General features: G+C 37.1%; 1 protein-coding gene across 2 annotated transcripts in view; it reads left to right on the forward strand.

The window, feature by feature from the left end:
- Window positions 1–27,557, forward strand: part of LOC150081915 (ribosomal protein S6 kinase alpha-5-like) — a 624,627-nt gene that overhangs the window by 442,546 nt on the left and 154,524 nt on the right. For both annotated transcript variants that reach the window (XM_090379821.1, XM_090379820.1), the window contains exon 4: window positions 9,704–9,819. In XM_090379821.1, coding sequence (XP_090235947.1) covers window positions 9,704–9,819 — 116 coding nt within the window. The remainder of the gene's footprint in view (window positions 1–9,703; window positions 9,820–27,557) is intronic.

Consider the following 27,557-nt stretch of genomic DNA (forward strand, 5'->3'; position numbering starts at 1 on the left):
TTCACTTCCTTGGATTTTATGTGTTTTTTAACTAATAGCATAACCCCTCCTCCCTTCCTATCCTGTCTATTCTTTCTGTAGACGTACTCCCCAAATTCCAGTTCTGCATTCCTTATATCTGTGTGACACCACGTCTCTGATATCCCAACAATATCTGCCTTTGATGTTTTGAGTAATACCTCAAATTCATCAAATTTATTTACTAAACTCCTAGCATTAGTGTACACGCAAGTATACATGCACCTGTTTCTATTCTTAGCTACCCTAACACAACCCATGTGTTTACTTGTACCGCAATGACTTCCAGCAGTCTCTGAAATATCCTGCATCTTGTTTTTCAGGCTTCTGCTCATTCCAATAGAAGCAGTGCAAGAATCTCTTTCACCTCTGCCAGTGGCTACTGTTAATCCATTAGTCTTTATCTCCCCCCAAGCTAGCAGTTTTCCGACCCACCTAACACTGCCTCGATAGCATCAGCAAATATTCTTGCACCCTTTCTATTTAAGTGTATCCCATCCCTGTAGAAGCAATCTCTCCTGTTAACAAGTACAGTCCAGGCTGAAAAAAATTCTACCCCTTCAGCCTTGCACAATCTTTCCAGGGCCGAATTGATCGACAAGGCTCTCATCATATACTCCCTCCTATCGTGTCTGGGCAGAATTGCAGACACTTTCAAATTCAACCCTACTTCACGGCTTTTTTTCAACAGTGACCTGTACTTGTTAAGTAATTCCGCTGGTCTCCTACTCTTAATATCATTAGTGCCAACGTGTACAACTATATCACCTTTTGTGCCCTTAAAAGATGATATCTGCTCTACAACGTCATCAACCTTTGCCCCTGGCAGACATACCCTGGTCCTGTTCCACCTATCCTTTTTACAAAGGATGTTCCCCGTTTCCCTGACAGTTGAGTCACCAACAACTACTAGTTCCTGTTGGAACTAGAAGTTCAAAGTTATTCAAAGTGTTCTTGAAGTTCAAAGTTATTCGTTTCGCATAAGATGCCATATCACCATGTAGTGTCATAGGCTTTTCAGTATTGAAGATTATGGTTCTTTAGGGTGTAACTATACTCTTTGACGTTGGTATCTTAGTGTGTAACTGTATTTTTTGATATTGATATATTGGTGTGTAACTGAATGAAAGCATGTTGAATTTCTGATGTCCATTTACACTAAATGTTCCAAAGTGGATTGATTCTATCTGAAGTCATATTGTTTCTTAGTCAGGAGATGTTCCTATAAGTACCATATTAACTTATTATTTAATATTTTCTTGAGGTTTTACAATACAGCTGATCTTTGGTCAGTTGTCTATTGGATAATAATTTATAGTAAAAGGCGAAGACTATAGCCTGGTTTGGAAATATGTTTTTTGTGTAGATCCTATTGTAGAGGAGCATCATCAGTGATCCTTCTAGTTGTTTTATCATATCATAATGAATTTCATCGTGTCCTATTACAATTGGTTTTTTTAAGAGAATGCTGTATACAGTTCATGTCACTGTGTAGTGTCATTGTCAAGGGCTGGGTATGATTTCTAGAGATGAAGTTAAATATGTTTTTCCATTTGCATTTTATGCTTTAAGAAATTTTGAGGATAAGAATTTTTTGTAGACACTTTTGTAAAGGTTTCCCCCAAAACATTGACTATTTCACTGAGATCTACTGTATTATTTCCTTCCCATTGTAATATTAGACATTGGATTGTTTAATATTTGCTTATTTTGTTACCAAAATACTTTGACTGCTAGTTTTCCAGTTGATTGTTTATATAAAATTTATCCAAAGGGTTTTGCTACTTTGGTATCTAATGTTACCATGCTCTTGCTCTCTTTTTAAAAACGGATGAATTTTTTGTAGTAGAATATCTGTTAAATTTGTTCTATCTCATTTCATCTGTTCCCTTTTTGCTGCTGTACATTTTTCACTATGAAGATTTTGGATGTGTTGATGTTTGGGGGAGGGATTGAAGTTTTTTTCTGTCTAGCTTTTCTCAGACCACTTGTGAGTTAAGTATAGATAAAACTCTATATTGCTCCCAATCTGCTTTTGCTAGTTGACATCATGGAATTCTGTGAGACAGAGGGTTTCTCGTGGCTGGGTAATTAGTTCTTAGAGGATTATCATGTACCTCCCATATCAAAACTGGGAGTAAAGAGAGGGTACATAAAAGTATAGTATGTTACAGAGGTAACAAGAGGGAGTAACACTTTTGATCTGATTATCAGCAATGATTATTCATGCATTAAGAATTTACAGATAAAGGAACCACTAGGAGGCAGTGATCACAGTGTACTGATGTGGGATTTACTTAAAGATGTAACTATCATCAGGGGTAAAGGAAAGGGTTTTTGCTTTCATAAAGGTGACTACAGTGGTCTCAGAGATTTTTTTAGGTTCTATACAGTGGTTTCAACTGATGATGTTACCAACAGCAAATTCTAAATGGTAAGTATTCAAGGAAGTAGTTTTGGAAGCTACTAGACTTTTTGTTCCAACTAAGAAATACTGCTCTAGGTTTAGGCCCAAATGGATTTCAGATGACCTGATAAGTTTGTTTGTTGTTATTTGGTTTTTAGGAGCATTAGCAACTAAGGCCATATTGCTCTGGGGATATGCGGTGGTCATTCCCTGACCTTCCCTCATCCTCCGTATTTGGTGGTCATGGGCTCGAACCCTGGTCTAATCAAGAAGCGTGTGCTACGCACTGCTGCTCTTGTCCACCTGGCTACGGAGGCGGCCAAACTGATAATTCTAGTGGCAGAGAAGAAAAATGCGTGAGATTAGCATTAGTAGAGGCATATGATGCAAGAAAACAAGCTTATGCAGCATCAGCCAGAAACAAAAAAAAAACTTCCACTTCCACCCCTCCATTCTTTCGAAATACCTGTCCAGCTGAGCCTTAAATTTATTTAGACTGTCAACTTCCACAGCAAGGGATGGAAGTCTGTTCCACCAACCAACTACCCGCTGGCTAAAGGCAAATTTCCGGACATCTATCCTACATCTGTCTTTCCTCAATTTGAATTTATGCCCTCTCAGGTGATTATTCTGAGCAAGAGGCAGAATCCCATCAGCATTGAGCATGCTCAAACCATTCAAGGCTTTATACACCTCTATCAGATCACCTCGCCAGTGCCTAGTCTCCAGATACTGTAATTTGCAAAACTTAAGGCTTTCTTCTTAAGAGCAACCCTTTGTTCCATTCACTAATCTTGTTGCCCTTCTCTGTACTCGTTCCAACAGCTCTACAAATTTTAAGCCTTCTTAAAATGAGGCCTCCAGACCTGTATACAGAACTCAAGGTGTAGCCTGACCATTGCCTTATACAAGGGGATAATCACCTCCTTTTCCCTGCTAGAAAAATTCCTGTATATCATTGATAAGACACCATGAGCTACTCTTGCAGCCCGTCTGCACTGCTCAGAGAACTTCATATCTGCCTGCACAATTACCCCCAGATCCTTTTCATTCTCTACCACTGTCAGTGTAGTACCACAGGGTTGATACGTTGCTCTGGGGTTGGTGTTTCCCATATGTATGTACATAAATTGTCAGGTGACAAAGAAGCCTATGGTAGATACAAGCTAGTCTGTAATCAAGTCACAAAGGAGGTTGGGCAAGTGAAGGCAGATTATGAAAAATCTTTGTCAAAGGTTGCAAAGAAAAAAACAGCAAAGACTTCTTTACTTATATAAACTCTGAGAAAGAAAGAGAAGAATCAGATTGATCTACTTTATATTGATGGTTCGACTGTTGATGATCTTGTTCAAACAGCTGACAAATTGAATGAGTATTTCTTCAAACAGGCCTCTGAGGTTGGGTATATTCATATTGTAGTTTTAAATGTTTTCGACCAACTTTATGTAGAAATAAAACACAACGAAAACTGGAATCATAATAACTGTATTTATAATAAATTATATTTGCCTGTATTTACAATAAATTATATTTAACTTTACAACTAAAATATATAAAATATACATTAAAATATACTAAATTAAAAGCGATAAAACCATAGCTTTCGAAGGCTCTTGCCTTCTTCTTCACCGCTGAAGAAGAAGGCAAGAGCCTTCGAAAGCTATGGTTTTATCGCTTTTAATTTAGTATATTTTAGTTGTAAAGTTAAATATAATTTATTGTAAATACAGGCAAATATAATTTATTATAAATACATAGTTATTAAGATTCTAGTTTTCGTTGCGTTTTATTTCTACATAAGGTTGGTGGAAATCATTTAAAACTACAATATAAATTGAATGAGTATTTTGCATCTACATTCACACATGAGGAATTCTGTAGGGAAGTGGAGGACAGAAGCTTATTAAACTTTTAACAGGGAGGAGCTAAATGATTTTGTAATAACAGAGCAAAGTAGAGGAGAAACTGTTGAAAACATAAGAAAGGCACATGGGACGGATGGAATCTATCCAGTTATATTAAAGAAGGAGGCAGAGGAAGTAAGCAAACCCTTAGGTATAATTATGAGAGTTCCCTTGGACTCAGGGGAAGTCCACAAAGACTGGAGATGTGCAAATGTATCCCCAATTCACAAAGGGTGACAAGTAATTACAGACCTGTGAGTTTAACTTCTGTTCCAGGGAAAATAATGGAGTCACTGGTTAAAGAAGCATTGCAGCATCATCTAGACAAGACTGCAGTTATCGTTCAGACACAGCATGGGTTTGTTAAGGGGAAGTCTTGTCTGACCAATTTGATTTGATACTATGATGTGGTCACAAAGAACTGGATGCAAAAAATAATTTTGATTTCATATACTTGGGTTTCAGGAAAGCCTTTGATACTGTTGCACATGGAAGACTACTGTAAAATTTGGAGCAGTATGGCATTAATGGCAAGTTGCTACAATGGATAAAAGGATGGTTGTGTGGCAGAAGACAGAGAGTGGTAATCAATGGATACTGCTCTACATGGACTAATGTTATTAGTGGTGTCCCTCAGGGTTTGGTGTTGGGCCTGTTGTTGTTTTGTATATATATATATATCAATGATATTGATGAAGGTATATTAAGCTTAATGTCAAAGTTTGCAGATGATACAAAGGTTGGCAGGGTTGTTAATAACAGTAATGACAGTATGCTGCTGCAACAGGATCTGTAAAAGTTGGGCAGATGGGCTGAAAGTGGCAACTGAAGTATAAAATTGACAAATGCAAAGTACTGCATATGGATAGCATTAACTCTAGAGAAATATACCAACTGGGTGGTGCTACACTCAGGGGTAGTGAACAAAAGAGACCTGGGGGTAATTGTGCAGTCAGATATGAAGTTTTCTGAGCAGTGCAGACAGGCTGCCAGAGTAGGTTGTGGGGTCTTGTCAATGGTATACAGGAATTTTGCGAGCAAAGATAAGGAGGTGATTATCCCCTTGTATAATACAATGGTCAGGCCACACCTTGAGTGCTGCGTACAGGTCTGGACGCCTCATTTTAGGAAGGATGAAGAGTTGCTAGAACGAGTACAATGAAGGGCAATAAGACTGGTGAGTGGAACAAAGGTGTGCTCTTATGAAGAAAGTTCTGCAACGGAACACAACAATCGAAGCGACGCACTAAATCATACTAAACATTTGGTCTGTTTTTTTTTTTTTTTTTTGAGCAGAGGGTGTGAAGACAGTGGGGGTTGCAAGATAATAATCTCCCAACGACGACTTATAACGCCACTTCTTTTCAAGGCCTTACACCTCAGTCAGATCGCCTGCAAGGCGATCTGATTGAGGTGTATAAGGCCTTGAATGGATTGAGCAGGCATCATTGTTGATGGGATTCTTCCTCTTGCTCAGATTACAAACTTGAGGGGGCATAGATTCAAACTGAGGAAAGACAGTTATAGAATAGATGTGCAGAAGTTTGCCTTTAGCCAGCGTGTAGTTGATTTCGGGAACAAACTTCCATCTATTGTTATGGAAGTTGATAGCTTAAATATTTAAGGCAGAACCAGAAAAACGTTTGGAACGAATGGATCAGTGAAATGGGAAGGTGTTTTTTTTTTTTGCTGATACTGTATAAGCATGCTTTCTTGCATCATGTGCCTCTACTAATGCTAATGCATTCCACAAAAGTATCTCACTATGATTTAGTCTCAATTAACAGCATGTTCAATTTTCTAATTGAGCTAATAATTAATTCATTAAATGTTTTTTGCCTAGTAGGTAAGCAGAAAATAAGCTACTGAAATGGATAATGATGTTGAGTGAACTGCCAATTTAACTGAAAATGCCTTAAATTTGATAGAACCATGCTTTAATGAAATTCTGATTTTTATTAAGTTTCTCCACCTGTTGACTGATCCCTGTAAGGTTTCAATATTCAAAAGAATTAGCCATTGGTTGCAAGTCTGCACCTGTTGATAATCATGTTTAAATAAAAATAAGGATGTTAACACTAATCATAGATTAGCAAAGTGAATAACTGCTTAACTTATTCAAGCTGCAAATGTTTTGTGTTAAAAATTTCCTTATCTACCGCACATACCCAGGAGGATTGAATTAACTTTAAGATAGGTAGGTACACAGGCTCCTTCCACAGTAGTGAAATTCTAAAACAGACATATTGTAACAATTATTTGTCCTTCTTGAACTGGGATTTCCTGTTCAAGGAGGACAAATTACAAACTTCAGATTACATGCTGCAAACAAGTCATTGTTGCTAGTACGCTAAAATCCTAATCCTGTTATGATGAATGCCATTTTAACAGAAGATATATTTTTCCAGGTCCCAGATTATTTGCATTGTTATTAGTGCTTTATAAGTCTTTTTTGAATGAATTGTTTTTTTGATCAAGAATTCAGTAAATGAATAACATTTTTATGATTTACTGTGTTTGATTTCAATCATTGGGATCTTTCTGTTCGAACAGAAGACCAGTTCACTCATCATTAAGGCTTGAGTTTATGTTCAACTTACAGGCAAATACAATTTATCTATGGTTATGCCCAAGTCACATCTTTTTAAACTGTATACCATAAAACTGAAAAGGCAAATATATTATATATTTAAAAATCTAACACACTGCTGGGAGAGTTTTTGGAAGCTTACTAGCATCTCATCAGCTGATGGGTCAGTTCCATTAGCAAATGTGTGCTGAACTATAAAGAATATTTTTTTTATCTAAATGAACAGTAGTGTATGGAAGTAAAACTTCCACTTCAGCTCCCCATGGTGGTGTCTTAGATTTTTAAATGAATATCAGATTTGACTCTTCAGGTGGTGCTGTACAACTCAAAAAGATTTAGCAGCTTATGCAGAACCATGGCTAGTTACATGGCAGAAACATGGTTCTAGTTTAACATAAGTCTTAATGCCAAGTACTTGGCCTTAGTTTTCAGTGGGAGTAGAAAGTTGTATGAAATCTATTTGATTTTAACTACTGAATTAAAATATCCTCTTGCAACCCTAATAGTATTAGTGAGATGAATTATTTTCAAGTTCCACCTAAAATTATGATTGGCACTGTGTACCAATGTTGTAAATACAGATGTGGGAGGATTTGTTTGAATTAAAAATGTAAGTTATAAAAGATGTGGCAAAAGAATTCAGTATCATACACTATTGTTTTTCATACTTTTATGATGATTATTCTCATATCCAGAGGAAAATTTTTAAAAATACTCAAATGAAATAAACATAATAAATTTAACATTAGCAAATTAAACGTTTGCTCTTGTCATTAACAGTTCACTTATTCTGCAAAAACATCTAATCAACTTAGTGCAATTTGAACCCACACATTTTCAACTGCACTAAAGCTGAATTTTTGTATTATTGTGCCAAAAAATAGTTAAACATTAAAAACAACCATGGCTATTTTTATTATCTAATTTTCTCATTAATTTTCAGCTATCAAAAATTAATACTTGAAAGTTGATGATAAATTATATCTGCAGCTGTATCATATTTCTAAATGTGGTTTATTAAAATTTTTATGGTGCTGTATTCCTTATAAATAAAATATACTTTCAAACAATATTAAAAGTATTTTTACTTTTGTACTACTGTATTTTATGATTTTGTTTATTTACTATTGATATTAAAGTTAACATTTACCCTGTATTAGTCACACTTATAATATTTCAGTGGTTTCTGTTTTATACACTCTGTCCACACAGCTGAAACTCCTAATATTTGTTGTTGTTGAAAATCTTTTCTTTGAATTGTCCAAAAAAAAAATTCCAGAAATGTTTGTTAATTATCACACAATTAGGAAAATTGATGATTAATTTAAACCTAATTATATGCATGTGTTGTGTTAATTGACATATTATGAAGAGTTATTGATAGCAAGCTGCTTTACTGCTGTGCATGCACTTTCCTTAAATGGGAAATGTAAAAAATTGATATTAAAATTAAAATCAATGGCTTTGTAACATTGATGCTTCGTCTAGAATCAAACTCTTTGCATGCCTTTCATGTTTCATATGACGAGCACTCCTGTTACTGATGCAGTTTTTTAATTTGCATTCACTTGCTTACAGGGCTAAAGGGAGTTTTAATTTTTGAAAATTAATTAAAAATATATCTTTTTAATACAGAGCATAATTTTTTTCACAGTTGTGTACAGAAAAGATGTGGTATTTAAAAAATGAACAATTTTGAATTATTATTTTTTTTTTTCGGATTTTCGTACAAACAGATCAAATTAAATTTTTTAGTGATTGCTGATGGTTAAAGTAGAATTACTATTATCTGTCTTTTTCTCTGTATAAAAAGTGTGGCAGAACTTATTTGAACAAATATTGATTAGTTTAAAACAATTTTCAGAAGTATTTATTATACAGAAATTTTGATACAGTGAAATGATTTATGTGCTTCCTGTGAAGTTTGTTGTAACTTTATTTTGTGTTGAAATTTATTAGTTGATGTTTTTTTCCTTCTTCTTCTTCTTCTTCTTCTTCTATCACTGTAACAGTTTCCAGCTTTCCCGCCACAATTTCTTTTTAGTAGCTATCTGTGTCAGCAGTGTAAAAGGCTCTCTTTATAATAGGACAGATGTTTGCCTTAATATTATTCACAGCAAGGGAATAATGGTCAAACATATAAAATCTAACTGCTGGGAAATGTCACACTAAGAGACAGTCAAGTCTTTAAGTGTGATCAGTGAGAGCCCTGCATTATTATCAAAACTTAGTGCCATAGGCAGAACACTAAAACTTTAGCAAAAACCAAGTAGACTGTTAGGATTAAGATAAATATTGTCTTATTAAGCTGTTATTTGTTGTTATTACTAGTTACACATGACAACTTGGTAAGCATGAAGTCAGATGGCTGAATTGCAAATTGGAAAACAGGCCTTGAGCTTCTGGTTGCATATCATACAATTTTCTAGTGGCGACCGAAGTCAGTCATCGCTAGAAAATTGTACGATATGTGAATGTTTCAAATAATTATAGACTGATTATTTATCATTTACTTAAATAATTTCTTAGTAAAAATAAATAAAATTGGCCAAGATGCAAATGGTAGCCAAACTCCTACAAATTACATGATTAAAGTTATTTTATTTAATTATATGGAAGTTTGTGCAAGTTTGCAAAATCCTGTACACAAAACAAGTAATTTGTTTTCATGTAAGACTTTACATTGAAAAGTTTTTTTTTTTTTTTTTTTATTTCCTGAAATACTTGATTATTGCTTATCTCCTCCTCTTTTCTAAAGTATCAGCCCTTTTATTTTTCAAATAGATTATGTTAGTGGAGGTGAGTTATTTACACATCTGTACCAAAGGGATCATTTCACAGAAGATGAAGTCAAGATATACATAGGAGAGATTATATTGGCACTTGAACATCTTCATAAGGTAAACTATATAGTTTAAGTTAAGCTTTCTTTTGGTTTCTGTTGATGAATTATAAAAAATCATATAATATCCAATGCAACAGAAATATTGTTGTGAGATCTGTTTCATACATCATGTTCTGTTTATTTCTCTATTTAGTGCTGAAAAGTAATATTTTTATTAAAAGAAATTATGTATTAAAGGGTAATTTAGAGCTTTCCTGTGAAACATCTTGGGGAGGGCTGTATAGTACGAGTCGAGGTTTTGAGACAAAGGTCGAAAAGCAAACGAATATGAAATCTCTGATGAGGAATATCAGAGTAGTCATATATTGCAAGTACCATCCTTAAAATGGGAGGAATCATAGAGTGGCTAATTAGGTGAAATGGATGGTAGTTGAAGACACCAATAGGTGAGATTCTTTTGTTGGATTGTAGTGGAAAATGGACTTCACTGAAATTAGAGATGAGACTGCATGTATTAGAGAAGTGAATTATGAAGGGGTTTTTTTTTTTGAATTAAACACATTTTAAACTAGTTTATATGCAGCTTTGTGAGACTTTTATACATAATAACATTGAATGGGTGTTACCGAAAGTATTCGTGCACTAACAAAATAAGCTGACAAATACCTTAGAGCAGTGGTTTCCAACTGGGGTGCTGCAACAACATTCCAGGGGTGCCATCTAATTAGGGTTTAAGTTACTTAAACTTTCTATATTAATCTATTTAACTATCTGTTTAATTTTGTGTTGATCTATAATTGATGTTTATTTAGTACCTCTATATAAAAAATAAAATTATAATATACATGTGAGTGATCACTGGATTATGACCACCTACCTAATACTTCGTAGGGCCTCCTTTTTCCCTCATTACAGCAGCTATCGGACGTGACATTGATTCAACAAGATGTCGGAAGTGTTCTGGAGGTATGGCCAACCAAGCTGTGTGTAATGCGGTCAGCAATGCAGGTATGGAGGTGATTAGTGTATTCAGATGCCTGATATGCCTTTCCATAGTGTCCCACAAGTAATCTATGGGATTGATATCAGTGGAGTTCGGAGGCCAATCGATATGCTGGAAGTCAGAACTGTGTTCCTCAAACCATTCCTGCACAAATGCCCGATGACTTGGCACATTGTCATCTTGGAAGACACCATCGCCATTCGGGAAAGAGTGTAACATAGCGGGGTGTACACAGTCAGCAAGCAGTTGACGATAGCGGAGACCACTGATACGTTGTTCCACATGGCCCAGGGGTCCAAGTTCCTCCCAGTGAAACATCCCCACACCATACAACCACCTCCACTGGCCTGCACTTTTCATACTATGCATGATGGTTCAAGAGCCTCATGTTGTTGACGCCAAATCCGTACACGACCATCCATGGTATGGAGTAAATAACGTGACTCATCCGACCAGCACACTTTCCCCTCTTCTAACGTCCAACTTGCATGCTTTTTGCACTAGGCGAGTCTTAAGCCGATGAATCTTGGTTAGGAGAGGATGCCGTAGGGGTTGTCTGCTGGTATAACCCATGTGTGCGATGCATGGTCATGCCAGATATCTTTCCGGGTTGGCCCATGTTGTATTTGATAGCCAACTCTTCAACAGTGCTGCGCCTGTATGAGTCGTCGGACCTAGCGCTGACCTCTAACATCAACCTTTCGCTGCCCTTTGCAGTTTTGCTATTGGGTTGTTGTTTGACTATTTTTATGCCAGTTCTGGTACACTTTAACTACGGCAGCTCTCAAACACCCCACCAGTTCAGCAGTTTGGGAAATTGATTCACTAGTTCATCAAGCACACACAATCTGTCCTTTACCAAAGTCCGATAAATCCTTCCTTTTACTCATCACGTTTGGAATTTTACTACCTACTGAACCACTGACACCTTATCTATGCTGCATAGGTTAACTAACTCTGCACTCTCGTACCTCATGTGGTCAACGGATTGCATTCAGTTTTCATAGGGGTGGTCATAATTCAGTGATCACTCTCTCTGTGTGTGTGTGTGTGTGTGTGTGTGTGTGTGTGTGTGTGTGTGTGTGTGTGTGTGTGTGTGTGTGTGTGTGTGTGTGTGTGTGTGTAATTTGTATTATGAATTGTAATTTTGTTTATAGTTATTATTATAATAACTATCATATAACATATTTTTTTAATAACACACACACAATCGGATCTAACAGGCAGAAAATTAAGTAGGGGGTGCCACATAATAAAATAAATTACTTAGGGGTGCCATTATTAAAAAAAAAAAAAAAAAAATTATATACCAGGTACATAATGAGTTGCTTGCTGCTCTACTCTGAGACTGTTAGTGTTACTGATAATGTCACAGTGGCAGCCGTTAAAAACATCTTTACTGCAGGAACTAATTATGAAACTGGTACAGTAAAATAAATAAAAAAAGTATTGGTGCATTATTTTTATTGAAAAGATAATTTCAGTACCATGAAATACAATGAATGGAATTTTTCATTGTACTAGTGTACAATGAAATAATTCATATAAAATATATTATAATAACACTAAAATTATTGGTCTATGGCAGTGATTTCAACCTTTTTTTTAATAACAGCACCCCTAAGTAATTTATTTTATTTTGCGGCACCCCTACCATACTGTACACTTTTTTATAATGAAATAAACATATAAATTTTAAAAAAATAATAAGTTTAAGTAATTTAAACCCAAATTACGTGGCACCCCTGGAATTTTGTTGCAGCACCCTAAGGTGCCGTGGCACCCCGGTTGAAAACCACTGGTCTATGGTAACTGAAAGATATATAATTTTGACACTCAAATTATTTTAATTCCTGAGTGAATACTCCATCGATTGTTGTTACATTACATGTAGTATTTACTAGAGTATTCGACTTAATATCTAAATTGAAGACATCTTTCATAAATTTACAAAACTTCTTTCCAGCCTCAGAATTTAATTCTAGATTGAAATCACCAGCGAGAACTATGTACATCCAGTGGCTCTTCCAATAATTTTGCCCCTCAACGTGGGCACCTGTACGTGGTGAGGGGACCTCCCAGTGACGCTGCTGGACTTCCAGACTAGCATCACTGGGATCCAACGCCCACAGCCTAGGTTCCGGGCTTACATCAATGGAATCCGGCGTGTTTGCCGTGCGCTGCGACCCGTGGAAATTCGGAAAGGGGGATCCTGGTGGTTGAGGGGCCCAGCTTCAATACACCACTTTGGCCCCATGCTTCGACAAGACGGGTGGTCCTGGAAGGCCCGGTTAGGATCAATCGGCTAGTAGGTTCGCCTGCGAGGGTCAACCGTGTCAATGCCACGTCCCTACCCTCATGGTCCGAGGGACAGGATTCAGGCTGGCGGCGGTGCGGGTATAGTGTCTGGGTAGCCCTGGCGTCCCACTCCCGAGCGCATTTATTGCATGCCGGGTAGTGGGCGTCCCTTTGGGCTCCGTGGTGGGTGGGGAGCCCGGGCACTGAAAAATTTCAAAATCTCTATGAATCCTGATAAACATATTCCTTCAGGGGCCCCAACCCGGTCCCTATCTGAAAACATAGACGGAGAGGCAGATAATATTATTGCGACAAAGAGGCAGCGAACTGAAACATCATCATCAGGGCCTGTCCCAAGATTTCTCATTATGCATTCCACCAATGAAAAACCGATTGGCAAAATGTCGCCCTTTTTTATTCAAAAAGGGTTAGACGGGTTAGTAGGTTCTCCCAAATCAGTTAAGAGGCTCCGTTCTGGAGACCTCTTAATTGAAACTAAAAATGACAGGCAATCGGTACATCTACTCCGAGTAACATCAATCGGAGGTATCCCTATAACAGTGACACCACACAGAACACTCAATTCATCGAGAGGTGTCATTTCGGAGTGGGACCTTCTCGACGTAACCGAGGAGGAAATCTGCTCCGAATTAAAACCACAGGGAGTCATTGCCGTCAAGAGAATCACTGTGTGAAGGGATGGAAAAATTGTTAAAACCAGGAGCGTTATCCTGACTTTTAACTCTCCTAAACCTCCTGACGAGATTAAAGCTGGATACATCAACTGTTCAGTGCGTCCGTACGTTCCAAATCCTTTACGGTGTTTTAAATGCCAGAAGTACGGACATTCTCAAATGGCCTGCCGCGGAGTCCTTGCATGCGCTCAATGCGGTGCAAAGGACCACGAAACAACAGCATGTTCAGCCGCAAAACCCACCTGTATTAACTGTGAGGGCGAACATCCGGCCTACTCACGAGCATGCCAGAGGTGGAAAGAAGAAAAAGAAATTCAACGGCTGAAGGCAGAGCTAAATATATCATACCAGGAGGCAAGGAAATCGGTCAAACCCCTGAATATCAACAGACCTACCTACGCCCAGAAGGTAGCAGGGAGATGTTCCGTCGGAACTCAGACGGACATGACCATTCCTCCAAAGGAGTCTTTCACTCCCATCGCGCGTTATCTTTTAACTTCGCAAAAACCTACACAGAAGGACCAATCAGCTGCCACTCCTATATCGGTACCTCCTAATGCTCCACAATTAACAAAGGTAATTACGAAAGAAAAGAATAAGAAAGGGGAAGTCCCCCCTAGTACCCAAGAAAAGATGGATGTCGAGCAAAAGGAGGTACCCGAAGAATCAGTCTTGGAACTCTTTGCGGAGGAAGAAATGGACACGGGACAGCGTCCATTCTTCCCCAAAAAAGATAAATCCAAGACTGATAAAAGTAAGCCCTCAGCACCTCGGAAGCCGCCTGATGGGCCCACCAAGCCAAAATAATGGCTAAATTCCTACAATGGAATTGTCGTGGATTCCGGCAAAATATGGATGACATTAAGGCCCTCCTGCAAAAGCACGAGCCAGTTTGCTTTTGCTTGCAGGAGACATATCTAAAGGCAAATGATGATCCCACCATACACAACATCACATTTTTTCGAAAGGATAGAATTGCGGATGGCCCTGTACATGGGGGAGTGGCTATCCTTGTGGGTAACCAGACCCCAGTGCAGCCTTTGCTAATTACAACCAGCATAGAGGCTGTTGCAATTCGCCTTTCAGTGGGATTTCTATTAACTGTGTGCTCCATTTATTTGCCACCTGGGACTGACATCCCCCAGGCAGACCTTGATGATCTCCTTACGCAGCTGCCTCCCCCTTTCTTACTTCTCGGGGATTTTAACGGACATAACACCCTGTGGGGTAGTGCTAACATCAACGGAAGGGGACGAGTCATTGAGCGTATGCTGAATGACAATGACCTCTCCCTTCTAAATACTGGAACAAACACCTTCTTCCACATGCCTACCTGTACCTTTTCTGCCATTGATCTCTCTATCTGCTCCCCTTCTCTACTCCCTTCACTCACTTGGGAAGTGGAGGAGAATCCATACGGAAGCGATCACTTCCCTGTGATAACCTTGTTACACAGTGGGAGACCATGTCTTCCTTTTAGGTTACCACGGTGGAAGATTGATCAGGCTGACTGGACTGCCTTCCAACATCAGGCAAATTTTGATCTTAGTACAGTCAGTCAAGAGCCTATCAATGATGCAGTTAAGTACATCACAGAAAATGTTGTCCAAGCAGCTGCTAATGCTGTCCCAAAAACATCAGCCCGGTTTCCACCATTTCCTAAACCTTGGTGGAATTCACAATGCACAGCAGCAAAAAAGGCTCAAAACAAAGCGTGGGGGATATTTCGCCGATATCCTACCACGAACAACCTTATAGCCTTCAAACGTGCACGAGCCAAAGCACGCTACATCCGTCGTCAGAGTCAAAAGGAATCGTGGATCTGTTTTACATCATCTATTAACCAGTCTACCAACTCTAAGGTAGTCTGGGATAAAATCCGGAAAATGAAGGGAAAATATACATCCCACCCTTCTGCAATCCTAGATTATAATGGATGCGCTATTGCAGATCCAACTGCAATAGCCAATGCTCTTGGGGAAACATTCTCTAACATCTCTGCAACATCTTCGTATTCCCCAGAGTTCCTGGTCCTTAAACATAAACAGGAAAAGCAAGCACTTAATTTTAAGACCAAGGGCCTCTATCCCTACAACGGGGCATTCACTATAGTGGAACTAAAAAGAGCCCTCACTCTTTCCAATGCAAGTGCTGTTGGACCAGATGGCATCCATTATGAAATGGTTAAACATCTTTCACCAAAATCTATGGATTGTCTGCTCCTTCTGTATAACAGAATCTTTACTGAGGGGCGGTTTCCGGATTCCTGGCGAAAGGCAATCGTTCTTGCCTTTCCTAAGCCAGGAAAGGATCCAAAAGTCACCACCAATTATCGTCCTATTGCTCTGACCAGCTGTCTGTGCAAAATCCTGGAGAGAATGGTTAATTCTCGTTTAATATGGTATCTTGAAACAAATGACCTTCTCTCCAACATCCAGTGCGGCTTCCGAAGGAACCGGTCCACCTTGGACCATCTTATTAGATTGGAAGCATCCATCCGGGATGCTTTCCTAAAACGCGAATACTTGGTGTCGGTGTTCTTTGACATGGAGAAAGCATATGACACAACTTGGAGATTTGGCATATTAAAAGATCTGCATAGCCTAGGCCTTAGGGGGCAACTCCCCATTTTTATTAAAAACTTTTTGGCCAATCGATCTTTCCAAGTTCGTGTGGGATCCTCACTCTCTCGTCCCTTCAGCCAAGAGGAGGGAGTACCACAAGGATCAGTATTAAGTGTCACGCTTTTTGCCATCAAAGTCAATTCCATCACAGAACAACTTCCAACTGTAAACTGTGCCCTCTATGTTGATGACTTTAGCATATTTTGTCAGTCATGCAACATGAGGGTTATTGAAAGACAACTGCAGAAAGCCATTGATCGTCTTAATTCCTGGGCACTTGCTAATGGCTTCAGGTTCTCGCCGGAGAAGACCGTTTGCGTACACTTTTGTCGCAAGCGTAATCTTCATCCTGAACCTGAATTAAGGCTCGGACAAAATGTTATTCCAGTAGTGTCAGACACAAAATTCTTGGGACTTGTGTTTGATAAAAAGCTGACCTTTCTCGAACATATTCGTCAGCTTCGTACAAAATGCACGAGGGGACTCAATATTCTCCGCTCTCTCTCCTCAACGCGTTGGGGAGCAGATCGATGCACCCTACTGCGGCTTTACCGTGCACTTGTACGACCCAAATTAGACTACGGGTCCCAGGTATACTCCTCAGCTAGAGATAGTGTCCTCCGATGGCTGGACCCTGTCCACCATCAGGCTATCCGTATCGCTACTGGAGCTTTTCGAACATCTCCTGTCCAGAGCTTATACGTCGAAGCAAGCGAACCATCGTTATCCCTTCGACGTAAGCAGTTGTCTTTAAACTATGCTTTAAAGTTGAAATCCCTGCCAGACCATCCTACGTGGGCATCCGTTTTTGAGCCACGTTGGGAAAACTTGTACAATACCCGTCAGACTGCCAACCGACCTTTTGGTATTCGTGTCCAAGAGCTAATCAGAGAGTTTAACATCATGGTAGACAAGGTGGCACAAACACCAAAAGAAACTCTTCCACCCTGGCATGCTCATCCCCCACCGTGCGACTTTTCCCTTAAGAAATGGGTAAAGTCTGAGACCTCATCATCTGTCTACCAGCAGCTCTACTCTGCACACCAAGCTGAGCACTCAGACTTCCTGCCCGTTTACACAGACGGCTCGAAGTCTGAATCGTGCGTAGGATCTGCTGCTGTCTTTCCGGACACTATAATATCTCAGCAGATTCCTCCCGAATCCAGCATATACACTGCAGAGCTGTATGCTATAGAGCTAGCCTTGGATCACATTCGAACTTGTCAATTCCAAAGGTCAATAATATATTCCGATTCTTTGAGTGTATTACAGGCTTTATTATCTCTGAGACACAATTCTCATCCAGTTCTTTGTCGGATTCAGCAGAAGAGACATTCTCTTTATGAATGCAAGTTTGATATCCGCTTCTGCTGGATTCCTAGCCACATTGGGATAAAGGGAAATGATTTGGCTGACGCTGCAGCTAAATCAGCAACACCCACTCATAATCGTTGCCTGTTAGTCCCCTATACAGACTACAGGCAAATAATACGCAAAAAGATATATTCCCAATGGCAAGAACTATGGCACAGACAGAGAACAAATAAATTATATCAAATAAAGCCTGTAATAGAAACATGGCAGTCTAGTCTGCGCAGGAATCGGAGCGAGGAAGTTGTTCTTGCCCGACTCCGCATAGGACACAGTCATCTGACACATTCGTTTCTGCTGAGGGCGGATGACCCTCCTATGTGCGAGTCTTGCGACACCATTTTATCAATAAAGCATATTTTAATAGATTGCGTTAATTTTACCCATGTTCGCAATATATATTTTACCGCTTTTACTCATCCGACTGAGCCTTATACACTCAGTCAGATTTTATCAGACAACGACCACGTGTCGGCAGTTTTTAAGTTTATACAAGCTATTAACATATACACACATATATAAATAACAATTTGACGAGGTAACCTTTTTAAAGGTTACCAGAATTTCTTTGTTGATATTTTAATCGTTTCCTGGCGCAATATAACCGTAGTTGTTTTTGCGCCATTAAAACCGAAATCAAATCAAATCAAAACCAATAATTTTGCACCTGCAATGGAATATGGCATCAAATTCTTTTTTATGAATTTTTGAATTATATCTAACGACATCCCCGAAGTGATATATATGGCAACGATGAAAATAGATTCACTATTGAATTCACACAAAGATCCACAAATGTCTCCAATTTCATCTGATAATGCTGTTGCATTGCTGCCATTTTGTTGTGCAAAGATATGTGGTGTACTGATGATAGTTGAGCCTTCACGTTGCTATATCGCAACACCACCACTACGAACATCCGACCTTTTAAATTGAGTCACACATTGGAATGGTTTAAGTAATATATGTTTATCATTATCCAACCACGTTTCACTTAATATCAATATTTTGGATTGCTGTAAGATTGTGTCCGTTTCAATATCTTGAACATGGGCCTGTAAACTTTGTACATTCATTGACGATATAGATATACCACTTTGTATGAAATCTTGCAGTTCATCCTGTACAAATGGTAGCTTATTATTTTTCAAGCAATCTAGTTCAGCATGAAGTTCTGTATTACTAGTAGCTTTGCCGTGATGAAATGTGAAATTGTCGTGGGGATTTGTAATATATAAACCTTGTAATGAGGTCACTTGAGATAATGTCACGTATGCAAGTTGCTTTTGATGATCTTTCTCATAATTATATACAACTTTATCGAAGGTCCCTCCTTGAGATTTATGTATAGTCAAAGCACAAGCACGTACTAAAGGAAATTGTGTACGTGTACATGTTAATTTCCTATTGTTCTTGAATGGAATCGTAGTTGATCCTTTTTATAATAGGTATGGATTGACTAGGTAAATGTTTATCTTTCACATATTGTTTATAACTAGATTGAAGGTTATGTCCTATTTTTGACTCAGGAAATTTCATCCATACTCGTTTAACTGTTTTGCCGTCCTTAAATCCGAAATATACTAAAGTACCGATTGCACCGTTTACCAATCCATTGACCACATCTATATTTGTAGTAATCATGTACGGTTTTCCTTTCAATAATGATAGAATATATGGAAGTTCTGCAGTTTTAGTCACTGACATTTTGCAAATTTTATTTCGCATACTTGCTAATTGTTCTTCATGACATCTGTGGTATAAATCTTGTGCAACCACTTCATGGGTTTCATCTGCAACTAAAGCATTTGTAGATTTAAATGCAATTTGCAAATTTTCTGCTGTATGCATGTGCATAATTTTCATTGCCATGTATAGCAAATGTTGGAGTTACTCCGCGATGATCAGATCTACGAATTTCACTCGATGCCATCATATAAAGGGAGTAACTTTTAATCCATTTTTAAATTTTCGTCCATGTCCCAAATATATAGCTGGAAAAGAAAGTTCTTCTGCATGCATGCATATTTGATATATATATATATATATATATATATCTGATAATTAGAATAAATATGATATTTGAAATAAAAAAACATTAGCCAGTAGTACGGCAAAAATGCAGAGCGAAATGAAACGCAAAATAATATAAAATAAACAAACAGGGAAGGGAAAGTAGAAATAATAAGACCAAAAGTAGTCGATAATCCCCTGTATAATTTAGTATTATTTAATCATTAAACCCAATTAATAAAAACGATATAAATTTAAAATAATGCCAATTATATATAATTTAGCGGTACCCCCCTTGAAGGTACCAGTTCCAAAAGACGTGAAATATCACCCAAAGGGGTTAAAGAAACTACAAAAAATAAAATATCAAATAATAGACTGACCATTATGCCCCATATCGACAGAGGACCACGAGGCCAATAATGGTCATGGAATCACTGCATTTCAATCGTCATACAAATCATCGCAAAAGGCGGAAATATCGAAGAACCAAACCACCTTCCCATTCTCCGATAGATCAACCAATGCAGAGGATTTGCATGGCGGTGGTCCTTATGCAGCGAGAAATAATCTATAGAACAGACAGCACTCTTAATCAGAGCCACACCACTGACATAATGCAAGCTTAACCAGCTTATATAATAGAAAGGAGAAGAATAGATGGCGGCACAGGCGCTGCTTATTTAGCATATCAACCCACTACTACCATTACTTTATTTAATGTGATGTAAAAGTTAGGCAAAAGCAATAAAAATAAATAAATATGAATATGAAGCTATCATTAGAGGCAGCAAATGCACATCCTCCACATGATGCTTAATTATATCTGATAATTAGAATAAATATGATATTTGAAATAAAAAAAACATTAGCCAGTAGTACGGCAAAAATGCAGAGCGAAATGAAACGCAAAATAATATAAAATAAACAAACAGGGAAGGGAAAGTAGAAATAATAAGACCAAAAGTAGTCGATAATCCCCTGTATAATTTAGTATTATTTAATCATTAAACCCAATTAATAAAAACGATATAAATTTAAAATAATGCCAATTATATATAATTTAGCGGTACCCCCCTTGAAGGTACCAGTTCCAAAAGACGTGAAATATCACCAAAAGGGGTTAAAGAAACTACAAAAAATAAAATATCAAATAATAGACTGACCATTATGCCCCATATCGACAGAGGACCACGAGGCCAATAATGGTCATGGAATCACTGCATTTCAATCGTCATACAAATCATCGCAAAAGGCGGAAATATCGAAGAACCAAACCACCTTCCCATTCTCCGATAGATCAACCAATGCAGAGGATTTGCATGGCGGTGGTCCTTATGCAGCGAGAAATAATCTATAGAACAGACAGCACTCTTAATCAGAGCCACACCACTGACATAATGCAAGCTTAACCAGCTTATATAATAGAAAGGAGAAGAATAGATGGCGGCACAGGCGCTGCTTATTTAGCATATCAACCCACTACTACCATTACTTTATTTAATGTGATGTAAAAGTTAGGCAAAAGCAATAAAAATAAATAAATATGAATATGAAGCTATCATTAGAGGCAGCAAATGCACATCCTCCACATGATGCTTAATTATATCTGATAATTAGAATAAATATGATATTTGAAATAAAAAAACATTAGCCAGTAGTACGGCAAAAATGCAGAGCGAAATGAAACGCAAAATAATATAAAATAAACAAACAGGGAAGGGAAAGTAGAAATAATAAGACCAAAAGTAGTCGATAATCCCCTGTATAATTTAGTATTATTTAATCATTAAACCCAATTAATAAAAACGATATAAATTTAAAATAATGCCAATTATATATAATTTAGCGGTACCCCCCTTGAAGGTACCAGTTCCAAAAGACGTGAAATATCACCAAAAGGGGTTAAAGAAACTACAAAAAATAAAATATCAAATAATAGACTGACCATTATGCCCCATATCGACAGAGGACCACGAGGCCAATAATGGTCATGGAATCACTGCATTTCAATCGTCATACAAATCATCGCAAAAGGCGGAAATATCGAAGAACCAAACCACCTTCCCATTCTCCGATAGATCAACCAATGCAGAGGATTTGCATGGCGGTGGTCCTTATGCAGCGAGAAATAATCTATAGAACAGACAGCACTCTTAATCAGAGCCACACCACTGACATAATGCAAGCTTAACCAGCTTATATAATAGAAAGGAGAAGAATAGATGGCGGCACAGGCGCTGCTTATTTAGCATATCAACCCACTACTACCATTACTTTATTTAATGTGATGTAAAAGTTAGGCAAAAGCAATAAAAATAAATAAATATGAATATGAAGCTATCATTAGAGGCAGCAAATGCACATCCTCCACATGATGCTTAATTATATCTGATAATTAGAATAAATATGATATTTGAAATAAAAAAACATTAGCCAGTAGTACGGCAAAAATGCAGAGCGAAATGAAACGCAAAATAATATAAAATAAACAAACAGGGAAGGGAAAGTAGAAATAATAAGACCAAAAGTAGTCGATAATCCCCTGTATAATTTAGTATTATTTAATCATTAAACCCAATTAATAAAAACGATATAAATTTAAAATAATGCCAATTATATATAATTTAGCGGTACCCCCCTTGAAGGTACCAGTTCCAAAAGACGTGAAATATCACCAAAAGGGGTTAAAGAAACTACAAAAAATAAAATATCAAATAATAGACTGACCATTATGCCCCATATCGACAGAGGACCACGAGGCCAATAATGGTCATGGAATCACTGCATTTCAATCGTCATACAAATCATCGCAAAAGGCGGAAATATCGAAGAACCAAACCACCTTCCCATTCTCCGATAGATCAACCAATGCAGAGGATTTGCATGGCGGTGGTCCTTATGCAGCGAGAAATAATCTATAGAACAGACAGCACTCTTAATCAGAGCCACACCACTGACATAATGCAAGCTTAACCAGCTTATATAATAGAAAGGAGAAGAATAGATGGCGGCACAGGCGCTGCTTATTTAGCATATCAACCCACTACTACCATTACTTTATTTAATGTGATGTAAAAGTTAGGCAAAAGCAATAAAAATAAATAAATATGAATATGAAGCTATCATTAGAGGCAGCAAATGCACATCCTCCACATGATGCTTAATTATATCTGATAATTAGAATAAATATGATATTTGAAATAAAAAAACATTAGCCAGTAGTACGGCAAAAATGCAGAGCGAAATGAAACGCAAAATAATATAAAATAAACAAACAGGGAAGGGAAAGTAGAAATAATAAGACCAAAAGTAGTCGATAATCCCCTGTATAATTTAGTATTATTTAATCATTAAACCCAATTAATAAAAACGATATAAATTTAAAATAATGCCAATTATATATAATTTAGCGGTACCCCCCTTGAAGGTACCAGTTCCAAAAGACGTGAAATATCACCAAAAGGGGTTAAAGAAACTACAAAAAATAAAATATCAAATAATAGACTGACCATTATGCCCCATATCGACAGAGGACCACGAGGCCAATAATGGTCATGGAATCACTGCATTTCAATCGTCATACAAATCATCGCAAAAGGCGGAAATATCGAAGAACCAAACCACCTTCCCATTCTCCGATAGATCAACCAATGCAGAGGATTTGCATGGCGGTGGTCCTTATGCAGCGAGAAATAATCTATAGAACAGACAGCACTCTTAATCAGAGCCACACCACTGACATAATGCAAGCTTAACCAGCTTATATAATAGAAAGGAGAAGAATAGATGGCGGCACAGGCGCTGCTTATTTAGCATATCAACCCACTACTACCATTACTTTATTTAATGTGATGTAAAAGTTAGGCAAAAGCAATAAAAATAAATAAATATGAATATGAAGCTATCATTAGAGGCAGCAAATGCACATCCTCCACATGATGCTTAATTATATCTGATAATTAGAATAAATATGATATTTGAAATAAAAAAACATTAGCCAGTAGTACGGCAAAAATGCAGAGCGAAATGAAACGCAAAATAATATAAAATAAACAAACAGGGAAGGGAAAGTAGAAATAATAAGACCAAAAGTAGTCGATAATCCCCTGTATAATTTAGTATTATTTAATCATTAAACCCAATTAATAAAAACGATATAAATTTAAAATAATGCCAATTATATATAATTTAGCGGTACCCCCCTTGAAGGTACCAGTTCCAAAAGACGTGAAATATCACCAAAAGGGGTTAAAGAAACTACAAAAAATAAAATATCAAATAATAGACTGACCATTATGCCCCATATCGACAGAGGACCACGAGGCCAATAATGGTCATGGAATCACTGCATTTCAATCGTCATACAAATCATCGCAAAAGGCGGAAATATCGAAGAACCAAACCACCTTCCCATTCTCCGATAGATCAACCAATGCAGAGGATTTGCATGGCGGTGGTCCTTATGCAGCGAGAAATAATCTATAGAACAGACAGCACTCTTAATCAGAGCCACACCACTGACATAATGCAAGCTTAACCAGCTTATATAATAGAAAGGAGAAGAATAGATGGCGGCACAGGCGCTGCTTATTTAGCATATCAACCCACTACTACCATTACTTTATTTAATGTGATGTAAAAGTTAGGCAAAAGCAATAAAAATAAATAAATATGAATATGAAGCTATCATTAGAGGCAGCAAATGCACATCCTCCACATGATGCTTAATTATATCTGATAATTAGAATAAATATGATATTTGAAATAAAAAAACATTAGCCAGTAGTACGGCAAAAATGCAGAGCGAAATGAAACGCAAAATAATATAAAATAAACAAACAGGGAAGGGAAAGTAGAAATAATAAGACCAAAAGTAGTCGATAATCCCCTGTATAATTTAGTATTATTTAATCATTAAACCCAATTAATAAAAACGATATAAATTTAAAATAATGCCAATTATATATAATTTAGCGGTACCCCCCTTGAAGGTACCAGTTCCAAAAGACGTGAAATATCACCAAAAGGGGTTAAAGAAACTACAAAAAATAAAATATCAAATAATAGACTGACCATTATGCCCCATATCGACAGAGGACCACGAGGCCAATAATGGTCATGGAATCACTGCATTTCAATCGTCATACAAATCATCGCAAAAGGCGGAAATATCGAAGAACCAAACCACCTTCCCATTCTCCGATAGATCAACCAATGCAGAGGATTTGCATGGCGGTGGTCCTTATGCAGCAAGAAATAATCTATAGAACAGACAGCACTCTTAATCAGAGCCACACCACTGACATAATGCAAGCTTAACCAGCTTATATAATAGAAAGGAGAAGAATAGATGGCGGCACAGGCGCTGCTTATTTAGCATATCAACCCACTACTACCATTACTTTATTTAATGTGATGTAAAAGTTAGGCAAAAGCAATAAAAATAAATAAATATGAATATGAAGCTATCATTAAAGGCAGCAAATGCACATCCTCCACATGATGCTTAATTATATCTGATAATTAGAATAAATATGATATTTGAAATAAAAAAAAACATTAGCCAGTAGTACGGCAAAAATGCAGAGCGAAATGAAACGCAAAATAATATAAAATAAACAAACAGGGAAGGGAAAGTAGAAATAATAAGACCAAAAGTAGTCGATAATCCCCTGTATAATTTAGTATTATTTAATCATTAAACCCAATTAATAAAAACGATATAAATTTAAAATAATGCCAATTATATATAATTTAGCGGTACCCCCCTTGAAGGTACCAGTTCCAAAAGACGTGAAATATCACCAAAAGGGGTTAAAGAAACTACAAAAAATAAAATATCAAATAATAGACTGACCATTATGCCCCATATCGACAGAGGACCACGAGGCCAATAATGGTCATGGAATCACTGCATTTCAATCGTCATACAAATCATCGCAAAAGGCGGAAATATCGAAGAACCAAACCACCTTCCCATTCTCCGATAGATCAACCAATGCAGAGGATTTGCATGGCGGTGGTCCTTATGCAGCGAGAAATAATCTATAGAACAGACAGCACTCTTAATCAGAGCCACACCACTGACATAATGCAAGCTTAACCAGCTTATATAATAGAAAGGAGAAGAATAGATGGCGGCACAGGCGCTGCTTATTTAGCATATCAACCCACTACTACCATTACTTTATTTAATGTGATGTAAAAGTTAGGCAAAAGCAATAAAAATAAATAAATATGAATATGAAGCTATCATTAGAGGCAGCAAATGCACATCCTCCACATGATGCTTAATTATATCTGATAATTAGAATAAATATGATATTTGAAATAAAAAAAAACATTAGCCAGTAGTACGGCAAAAATGCAGAGCGAAATGAAACGCAAAATAATATAAAATAAACAAACAGGGAAGGGAAAGTAGAAATAATAAGACCAAAAGTAGTCGATAATCCCCTGTATAATTTAGTATTATTTAATCATTAAACCCAATTAATAAAAACGATATAAATTTAAAATAATGCCAATTATATATAATTTAGTGGTACCCCCCTTGAAGGTACCAGTTCCAAAAGACGTGAAATATCACCAAAAGGGGTTAAAGAAACTACAAAAAATAAAATATCAAATAATAGACTGACCATTATGCCCCATATCGACAGAGGACCACGAGGCCAATAATGGTCATGGAATCACTGCATTTCAATCGTCATACAAATCATCGCAAAAGGCGGAAATATCGAAGAACCAAACCACCTTCCCATTCTCCGATAGATCAACCAATGCAGAGGATTTGCATGGTAGCTTCATGATAGCTTCATATTCATATTTATTTATTTTTATTGCTTTTGCCTAACTTTTACATCACATTAAATATATATATATATATATATCAAATATGAAACTTGTTAGAGATGATTTCTGACCTGGTGCTCTACATAAATATTTATCTTCAGACCATAGTAATGTTTGTTGTTGAATTAACAATAGTTCATCATCATTGTTGACAGGTTCCACAATTTCATCTGAATGTTCATTTGTCCCCAAGAAATCATCACTTACTTTTATGCTGTAGAATTTATCAAATACCGTAACCATATTTTCACTATTTTCATCTGCACACATCCTTGTAGATATGCTGATTTATGTACGAGTCTTTGTTTTATATGTACATTAATGGCATAATCGTCATCTAATTCTCTAGGTAATTGATGAACCATCGTATTTGTGTTAGCTGGTACATTTATTACTTGTCCAATGATCCCATATTGTCCATGTTCATAACGTAAATGATGAATTTGCATAAAGGGTAATCGTCGTGATATCAAATGCTCAGTTACAACATCCACTGGAGTCAAATGAGTAGGATATGTTGGATATATAAATCCATTTGACATGGCCATAGTTAGTATCCATCCCTCTTTTAATGAAGTATGACATGTATTACACGTCATGAAAGTACTCCCTTCTTGTAAATGAAATTCATTTTGAAGTAATGCCTATACAGTTGTTGGAAATGGTTTCAAATCTAATTGAAACCATAAATGATCACAAACATAACTAAATCCAAATGGGTTTTGGTACGCTAATGTTTCAAACTTGCTGTCAGCTTGTGTAGATACTATAGGGATGTAATCATGAATCTCATTATTAGCCATTTCTAATTTTGCTTTTTTTCATGCATGATATTCCTTTATTCGTTCTGCTGGAGTTTTAGATTCCTAATAAGTATCGGGCATAGTAGAACTCTATGGTTGAATTTCATTATGATTCGGAATAGTTTGAA

The sequence above is a fragment of the Mastigoproctus giganteus genome, chromosome 8 (assembly GCF_048544385.1).
Source record: "Mastigoproctus giganteus isolate SK-2022 chromosome 8, ASM4854438v1, whole genome shotgun sequence".
Taxonomy (NCBI): domain Eukaryota; kingdom Metazoa; phylum Arthropoda; class Arachnida; order Uropygi; family Thelyphonidae; genus Mastigoproctus; species Mastigoproctus giganteus.